The sequence below is a fragment of the Saccostrea cucullata genome, unplaced genomic scaffold (genome assembly GCF_032062105.1).
Source record: "Saccostrea cucullata isolate Sc308-1 unplaced genomic scaffold, CSIRO_AGI_Scuc_v1 ctg10859, whole genome shotgun sequence".
Classification (NCBI taxonomy): Eukaryota; Metazoa; Mollusca; class Bivalvia; order Ostreida; family Ostreidae; genus Saccostrea; species Saccostrea cuccullata.
The window spans coordinates 4367-13610 of record NW_026920142.1 but is presented as its reverse complement, the minus strand read 5'-3'; the positions used below and the strand labels follow the sequence as shown (position 1 = coordinate 13610).

General features: G+C 39.2%; 1 protein-coding gene across 1 annotated transcript; it reads right to left on the bottom strand.

Annotated features, from left to right (window-relative positions):
- Positions 1-2158: 2158 nt before the first annotated feature.
- Positions 2159-3327, bottom strand: LOC134244054 (uncharacterized). Its single transcript, XM_062726325.1, has 2 exons — positions 2989-3327; positions 2159-2893 (listed from the first exon to the last, which is right to left on the bottom strand). The coding sequence occupies exons 1-2, from the start codon at positions 3325-3327 to the stop codon at positions 2159-2161; spliced, it is 1074 nt and encodes a 357-aa protein (XP_062582309.1).
- Positions 3328-9244: the final 5917 nt, after the last annotated feature.

Below are 9244 nucleotides of genomic sequence, written 5' to 3'. Positions count from 1 at the left end.
CTTTTACGTCATTGATTTTTTGTTTAATTGAATCAATATAAGCCTTATCTGTTAAAAGAGAATTGTTAAATTTCCAAAATCCTTTACCTTTAATAAAGTCATTAATTTTCAAAGACATCACAACTGGAGAATGGTCGGATCTGTAACTGTTTTCATATTGAACACTACTAACAGAAGGGAGCAAGGATTCAGATATAAGAAAAAAGTCTAGTCTAGCCTGTTTTAAGGGTGTCTTTTTTGTCCACAAATAGCGCCTAACTTGAGCGTAGTTTTCACGAAATATATCTTTTAGATTCAAATTTTCCATTAAATTTATAACTTCCAGTCTCGCTTTTGGATTGTTCAAATTTTTATAGTTCATGGAATCTAATTCCTTATCTAAAACTAAGTTAAAATCGCCTGCTATGATTATTTGTTGCAACATGTAGATTTTTTCAATCTCATTCATCAAATTAGAATAGAAAACCGGTGTATCAGAATTTGGCCTATAAATATTTACAAGTATAAAGTTCATACCCTCAATAGTACAGTCTATTATTATGTAATTTCCATTTTCATCGCTTAAATGTTTGTGGATATCTATTTCGCAATTATTATTAAAAAGAATAGCAACACCACACGAATTAGACTTATACGAACTGAAAAATGCCCGATAGCCCCACTGTGTTTGGATAAATTTTTCGTCACTTTTAACGAAGTGTGTGTCTTGCAGAAAATAAACATTATAGTTCTTTTTTCTTAAAGTATTAAAAACATCTAATCTTTTATTTTTATCTCCAAGACCCTGGCAGTTAACTGTAAGTATATTTAGATTATTATCTTTTACCGTAATCGTACAGAAACATCAATAAAGAATCGAATGAATGCCCAATGTAAAGGAAAGATAGGAAAAGGGGGATAGAAACGTGAAAGAGAGATAAGGTGCACATTTACAAACAAGGTGAATGAAACTAATTGGCATCAGTCTATTGATCGTATTTACTGATGGAGAAAGGAAATTTGTCAATCTGCATTTACCATGTTTACAAAACTTCTAAGTAGTCCCAAAACAAGTACAATCGGAAATAAAAATTGCTAAATAGATACATGTTAACTCTCCCGATTTAGGCGGGAGTCTACCGCTTTTTCACTCCATCTCCCGCCTACCGATTTAATTCAGAAATCTACCGCTTTTCTACAAAAGCTGTGTCTAAATTATATTTGGTTCGCTTGGGTGTCCATTTTTGAAGCCACTCTCATAAAATCTCGCTATATATCGCGTGATTTGACTCGGAATCATACAAACGCTTTTTTTGTACATAGATTTCAAGCACAGGTTTGACAACGACAACAACACAAGACTACCAGTGATTACATTGGTTACGATAAATTAATCAACATCCCTGCCATGAAAAAGGAGATACAGCTTTTAAGAATTAGATGAAAACATTTGACATCGTCTTTAAAAGCACAGAAGCTCACAACTTTATCAATAAAGTCCATAGAAATCACTCGATTGACCAAGCCATGTGGCACATCTCTACTTTCGTTTTCGATCATCGCGGGAAATCTGATTTATATAACGAAAGATATGAACCTGTTTTAGATCTAGATTAAACCATGTCATCATTTGTTTTGTTTAAAAACTGAATGAACATTCAGAATTATTGCTTCTAGGCTATATCAGCAAAGATCACTCTTCAAAAGGCTAAGTAGAGAGCCAATCCAAGCAAAATGATGAGCATGAAAAATATTTGAATTAGTACAATTTATATCAAACTTAAGGTGTTTCTGTCTTCTTCTTTGCTGTTGATATTTAAGATTAATTAGTGTAGGTACCTGATTTCATTTAAGGCTTATAATATACATGTATATTACATGAAAGATACCGATAATCCTAGCGTTAAACAACACGCGCAATGCTACCGCTTTTGAGGTCTGAATCTCCCTATTTTTCATCACAATAGGTTAACATGTATGGACTGACACTGTTTATGAGTCAGTCTGTGTAACTAATATTTTTCCGGAAAGAACTAACCAAGTATAAAAATATTCAAACTTAGAAATACTATTAGACCGTACATGTAATTGTACTTATGAATTGGAAATTTTAACAAAAATTACTTTTGCATGTAACACAGTGACAGTGTTTATTGTAAGTGTTCATCTATTAAAATTCTTAATAACAAGTGTGGCTGACGGCTTTGTTTACCAGATCCTTCATAATGTCAAACCGACGGGGACCTAAATGTTTACCATTCTTCCTCGAAATGACAATTGCTACATTCGATACTTCTCTCTCAACCAGTACCTTAAGTAGTCGACGTCTGGCCCCGTATTCCCCATTGTCGCAATAGCCGTCATGCACTCGCCCTTGGGCATCTTTGAATCGGTATACAAGGATATTATGGTTGGCACAGGCATAGTCCGGGTTGCGTAGAATATTTTTGTAAACGTTCCTAGCATGTGCATATGTGTGAATTTCGGCGATTAATGAAGTAAAGATGTTCCCATCTTCTGTTACGCTTTTGCACTTCCTTACATCGCATTCATCCAGTTTTTCGATTTCATCCTTGTCCAACATGAGTATATCCTCAGCACGTGGTGGTAGCACCTTGTCCCGGTACACGCTTCCGTTTGGAAAGACTAACTTGTTTCCCACTATCTTTGTTTTGACGTTTTCTTCTCGATATTTATTGTTCATCTCCTGCAGTTTCTTTTTACCTTCATTTATTTGCAGAGGCGTCTGTGGAGTGATATAGAAGGGCATGTCCTTAGCGGTGCCATTTTCCTTCTTTTGACGAATAGCTTGGAAGATGAGTTCTTTATCATTGTAGTTCTGTAATTTCCCTGTTATTGTCCTTGGTTTCGGGTTGCCAGGGAATTTCTGACCGTTTCGGTGTATGACTGTATCCTGATGAAACCAACTTCCAAATTCAAATGCTCCTTGATCAACTCGCTAACTCTAGTGTTCAAATTTTCCTGGTCATCCTCAGCTAAGTTATGTACAAGAATATTGTCCCTCATCGATCTCCCTCTGAGGTCCACTATTTCATTCTCTTGCTGACTGACTCTTCTATCTAAGTTAACAACGATTGACTTTAAAAGTTGGAGTTCTTTTCGCAAATAATTGTTTTCTAATTTCAGCGCTTCAATTTCTCCAACATTATCTTCATGTTGTTGACCGATGTATTTGATGCGCTCATCTAACCCATCCTCATCCCATAGATCCCGATTCATATTATTTACTGATTGCTGTAGAACATTGATATTGTCCAGTTTACCGGTAATTGACCGCAAGCAATCATGAATAGCGGACATCTGCGGTGACGCTCCAGTGACTCTCATCGAGAGGGCAATCCGGAATGTATATCATGGTAGAGTCAAATGTTACTTTGCATGTTATTCCGGGAAAAGACCGGGTTTTGTGATTTAGTTTTACGTTTCAATAAAAAGATGGCACGCTTTTGAAGTTGGCGTTCATTATAACTCATTTATGTAGATTGTAATGGAGTCAACGTTACAACATGGTGGAGAATGCCAATTCGATTCCAAGCAACGCCCTGTTTGATGGTATGAGCGGATTCCCCAATTCATCTGATGTTCACATGCCAGTGCTGACCCCCGTAGGACAGAGGCAGGAGAGTTGGCGCGCAGACGACAAATGGTGCGACACGGCACCATCAGAAGGCAAGTACATAGGAGATGAAAGTCCGCCTTGGACAATACACAGACCGTTGAGATCGTCTACTCCGGTCACCCGTACAGTCATAACTCCAATGGACAAACTGTCACTAAAGAAGTTCAGTGGGTACTCGCACGAGGACGCGGCAAAATTCCTTGACGAGTTTATGTCGTACTGTGTGTTTCACGACATGGATGCTAACGAACCTCGAAAGATTGCAGCTTTTCATTTGCATCTTCAGGGCCCGGCGTTGGTGTGGTTTGGTCAGATTCCAGATTTCATCAGGAAATCTTGGCGTGCCATTGAGAGTGAGTTCCAGAGAACCTACACAAGCCAATCACCGTTGGATCCGACACTGATTATGGAGTCTGCCATGTTTGATTCTCTTCGTTTGTCTCCTGCACAACCTCTGGAGGACTTTTATAGTGTCATATTGGAGAAAGGACGCAAACTTGGAAAACCAGAAAGAGACTTAATGAACAAATTTGTTGAGGGTTTACCGCAGCAGCTTGCTTTCTATGTCCGTGCCGGACGATGTTCTACTTTTGCCGACACTCTAACTGCTGCCAAAACAGGGGAAGCTTTTGGCTACCGCCAGTCTCAACCTACTACAGCAGCCATGAACACAAAGCCTCCATCTCATTCTCCTGATATGAACTTTGTTGTGCAGGAGTTATCACGACTATCCACTGCAGTCCAACAGCTGGCAGCTCCAGACTCAAATGGACGACAGCTGCCTCAGCATACCGCATCTGCGCCCCAACTGCACTCTAAGTCTTGTTTCCGATGTGGTGGAATTGGTCACGTGCAACGTGCCTGTGCTCTGAAGGCAGATGGTGTATCCAGCCCCACTTCACAGTGTCCATATTGTTCCCAGTTTGGCCATAATGCTCTTTCCTGCATGTTTGCGAAGCCGGAAAACCCCAGAGCCCCGAGGCGAGATCAACAGGGCGCTCCCTCGGGAAGACACTAGGATCTCGACATCGTAGCCCTTCACCTACACCATGGAGAGAGAGACTCTATCAGCAGAGGTGTGCGACATTGAATACCGCATCATATTTAAGTGGTGTTTCTTTATTGTGTGACTCGCGTGTAGCTGCAACCGCGCCTGTGAGTAGTGACAGTATTCATTTGTGTGACTATCCGTGTGTAGCGACAGATGTGCCTACTTTCAGTGACGCTATGAGTTCGCATTTTAGCAGTGCATTTCCATTGTGTGACTCGCGTGTAGCCGCAACCGCGCCTGTGAGTAGTGACGGTATTCATTTGTGTGACTATCCGTGTGTAGCGACAGATGTGCCTACTTCCAGTGACGCTATGAGCTCGTCTGATGATTTTCCAGACATACATGACTCAAACACCACTAAATTTATGTATTTGCCAGTGAAATTTAAAACTGTTCATGTAGCAGCATTATTAGATTCTGGCTCATGTATATCTGTCATGTCAATGTCATTATATGATAGGCTACCTGTTTCTGCTAAGCAACCTTTACAACCATGTAATATTTCTGTAATAGTAGCTGACAATCAGAATGTTAAGGTTTTAGGCATTGCTAAGGTTAAAGGTCAAACACCTCATGGTACACATTGGTTAACTGTGTATATTTTTGAATGTACCTCACACCCTTTTATCATTGGAACAGATTACATGTTAGAGAAGGGTATTGTTTTAGATTTTGGTGCACACAATAACTTGTTGAATGGTTATATGAAATCTAAAGTGAAAGTTAGGTGTATGAAACCTGTTACTGTTGAACCTAATTTAATACAGAGCTTATTGTATATGGTAAAGTACCAAAACAGTCATTGTATGGTGTGCAGGGTTTATTATCTGCTCATGTGAATGTTTTGAGAAGAGGTTTGTTATTGGCTAGATCAGTGAATACCATATCTGCAAGTAAAACTATTCCTTTCAAAATCATGAATCCTGGAAATGACTCTGTTTTTATACCTAAAGGTATGGTGTTGGCTGATTTTGCTGTATTAGATTCCTCATATGACATTGTGCAATTACCTGTGTGTAATAATATTAAGAATGTCAGTCAGGGTGAGACAGATTGTCTGAAATCAGATGATTTTGGTGCTTTTTGTGCGAATTTTGATTTTTCTGGTGCACATGCACTTACAAATGAACAGATTGTGAAACTTGAGAAATGTTTATATGCACACAAGAATGTATTTGTGACTAAAGAAAATCCCAAGCTTGGTTTTACAAACCTTGTACAGCATGAGATACATTTGAAACCAAATTTTGTTCCCAAGTATCAGAGACCTTACCGTCTACCCCCTCACAAGAGAGAGGTTTTACGTACTCAGTTAGATGAACTCCTCTCCCAAGGAGTTATTGCCCCTGTTAGTGAAACAGATAATTTGCCTATTACTAGCCCCATTCTTTTGGTCGCTAAGCGCAAATCCAATGGATCTCATGTTGCCCAGGGTAAAGAGGCTCACCTTACATCATACAGATTTTGTTGTGATTTTAGATATTTGAACTCACAAACTCTTGATTTTGCATACAATATACCTGATGTACAAGAGCTCACAGAGTCATTTAGTCAAACCACACCCAATTTTATTTCAACTATAGACATGATCCCGTACGAAAGTTCGAGACGGAATAGGCACGGCTTGGGCACGGCTAAGACACGGAATCCGCACGGGTTTTTTAAAAAGCCGCACGGGTTCTGCTTGTCCAAGACACGGACACGGCTTCCGTGTCTGAAAGTGAGGAATCCTCACTCACAGAAACCCGTGTGGAGGCACGGAATCCGTGTTCTAGGGAGAAGGTTTTTAACTCAGGCGGGTTTTGCTTAAAACTATTTATTTATATCTCACGGCTTTTCACTGAGCATGCTCAATCATAACTTCCTTTATTTGAATATTAAATTGGAGGGATTCATGGTCATGAGCTAAGTCAATGTGTCTTTTTGCTCTATTTAAAGGATATTTTACTAATAGATGTCAGTTGGAATTGTATTTATGTCAGTCTGGGATAATATCTTCACTTTTGAACTGAATGCAGTAAGTGTAATCTAGAATAAATAAGTAAATTTTTCAATTTTCATGATCTTCCTGTATTGTGTTGTTGACAATGAACATGATGAAATAGTTTTATTAGGTTTATTTGAATGACTTTAGTTGGACTTTCACTAATCCTTTCTATAGTATATAATTTATGTGACATCACTGTGCTAGTGAAAGTTTTATTTAAACTAAATTCTTTCTTAGATTGTGCAAACTTAGCTACTAGATTAAATTACAATTGAATATTGTACATTATCATTAAAATCTTAATTAAAAACTAGCATGGATTGTAACTGATAAAATTAATCTTTAACAGAAAGTAAATGGACACATTAAAAAGATTTGTAACTTTTGAAATTCTAAAACTAAGCATTAATGTAAAGCAATGTGAAGTTAGTTTGGTTTCAGTCACCATTTTGGCATCCAAATGTACATCAGGAGATTCTCTAAAGGCTATGACCTAGATCTAAACAAATGCACAGATCCCGTGACTCCTTATATGGTATAGGGCACTGCTTTTTTGACACAGGTTTCCAAAAAACCGTGTCTCCATATATGGAAAAGGACACGGGTTTCAGACACGGGTTTACAGAATCCGTGAGTCCATATATGGAAACTAGCACGGCTTTCTGACACGGGTTTTGTAAAACCGTGTGATCTCATTTAAATAATTCGGCCAATATCCCGTGCCGTGTCCGTGCCTCGACTACTTTTAGGCACGGCTTTCCATACATATATACTTTACATAGGGGCACGGAATGCTAAAGCACGGGTTTCTGGAGACGGAAACCGTGCCTGAGCCGTGTCTAAGCCGCCCGGACTGTTTCGTACGGGATCGAGCTCAGGTTTTTTTCAAATGGGCATATCTAAAGAATCGTCCAATTTAACTGCATTTAACACATGTTATGGCACATATAAATTCACTAGATTGCCTATGGGTCTCAAGACAGCTCCTAACAGTTTTCAGTTACTTATGGACAAAGTTTTGAAAGGTTTGACTTTTAAATCTGTGTTATGTTATATGGATGATGTTGTTATTGTGTCTGACAGTTTTGAACAACATTTAAAGGACATTAGTGAAGTCATGATTAGGTTAGAATCATCAGGTTTAAAACTCAATCCTAAAAAGTGTACCTTTGCAACTGACAAAGCAATATTTCTTGGACATGAAATTTCAAAAGATGGGATTCGCCCTCCTTCAGATCGAGTTGCCAGTATCAAAAACTTTCCCATCCCAACATCTGCAAAGGAGTTGCGTTGTGCCCTTGGAATGCTCAACTGGTTTAGAAAGTATATACCAAACTACAGTATAATAGCATCCCCCCTTCATGCCCTGTTAAAGAAAAATGTGAAATTTATTTGGACACAGTCACATACAGTTGCATTTCAGACATTAAAGGATGCTCTCGTAAACTCTGATGTGCCATCATTCCCCAGATTTGAAATTCCCTTTCATATTGCGGTGGATACTTCCAGCAAAGGGATAGGATATATGTTATATCAACTTTATGATGACGATGACACACCCCATGTTATTAGATTCGGATCGAAAGGTCTCAACAAATGGCAGAAATCATACGGCCCGACTAAGTTAGAACTTTTAGGTGTTATCACTGCCGTAACAGACTGTGCATCATATATAAGAGGAAGTCACGTGATTGTCGAGTGTGACCATCAAGCCCTGAAGCCCTTGTTTTTGAACAAACTACGTGGTGCTATATTCGACCGCTGGCTGACCATCCTACAACAGTATGACCTTGAAATTCAGTATAAACCAGCAGGACAGATGGTTGTAGCAGATGCTTTGTCTCGTTGTTATCCAAATCCGGACATGCATGCCTATTTTGGAGGCCAGCCCAGATGAACATGATCCATATTTTGATTCATTTGATGAACCCCCTCGCAACATCAAACTACCATCCGGAGAATGTTTACATGATTTGCTACAAGACAGACATTCTGATGTGAATCATGAAGTCAACAACATGGTGATACCTTTCAGACCCCTTGATCTTCACCCTGCTTTAGAGTATGATGCAGATACTGAAACAGACTTTGATGTTTATCATTCCAAAGACATTGTACAACCCCATAAACTTAAGCGACCTCGTAAGTTTATTAACGCAAAAAGTAAATCACCTCAATCGTGTGAAGCGTATCAACTGATTCCAGATGTTCTTGGTGACAGCCCCCCTACCCTACACTCACCTAGTCAACTGGACCATAACGACCCTCCCCTACACTCACCTAGTCAACTGGACCGTGACGACCCATTTCTCCTGGAGACGGAGACTGACGACCACTCACAAGCACTTTTTCAGGCAGAGACTGATGTTGATGTATCCCGGAATGCATTTGATTTTACAACAGAGGAGGATACAGTGTCTCCAAATCATTTGTCAGCTCCTTCACTTACCTCTTCATCTGATGTTGATGCCTCACAGGATCAAAACTCAGACACTATGAATGGTCAGGATGCATTCTCGGCAGCACAAAATGGAAACACTCCTACCCACAGGGACACCTTGAATGTGTTAGGGTTATCTTCTACTGA

Coding starts and splice junctions, on each gene's coding strand:
- LOC134244054 (XM_062726325.1), bottom strand. CDS start 3,327: ATGAGAGTCACTGGAGCGTCACCGCAGATGTCCGCTATTCATGATTGC. Junction 2,894..2,988: donor CGATGAGGGACAATATTCTT/GTACATAACTTA, acceptor TGGTTTCATCAG/GATACAGTCATACACCGAAA.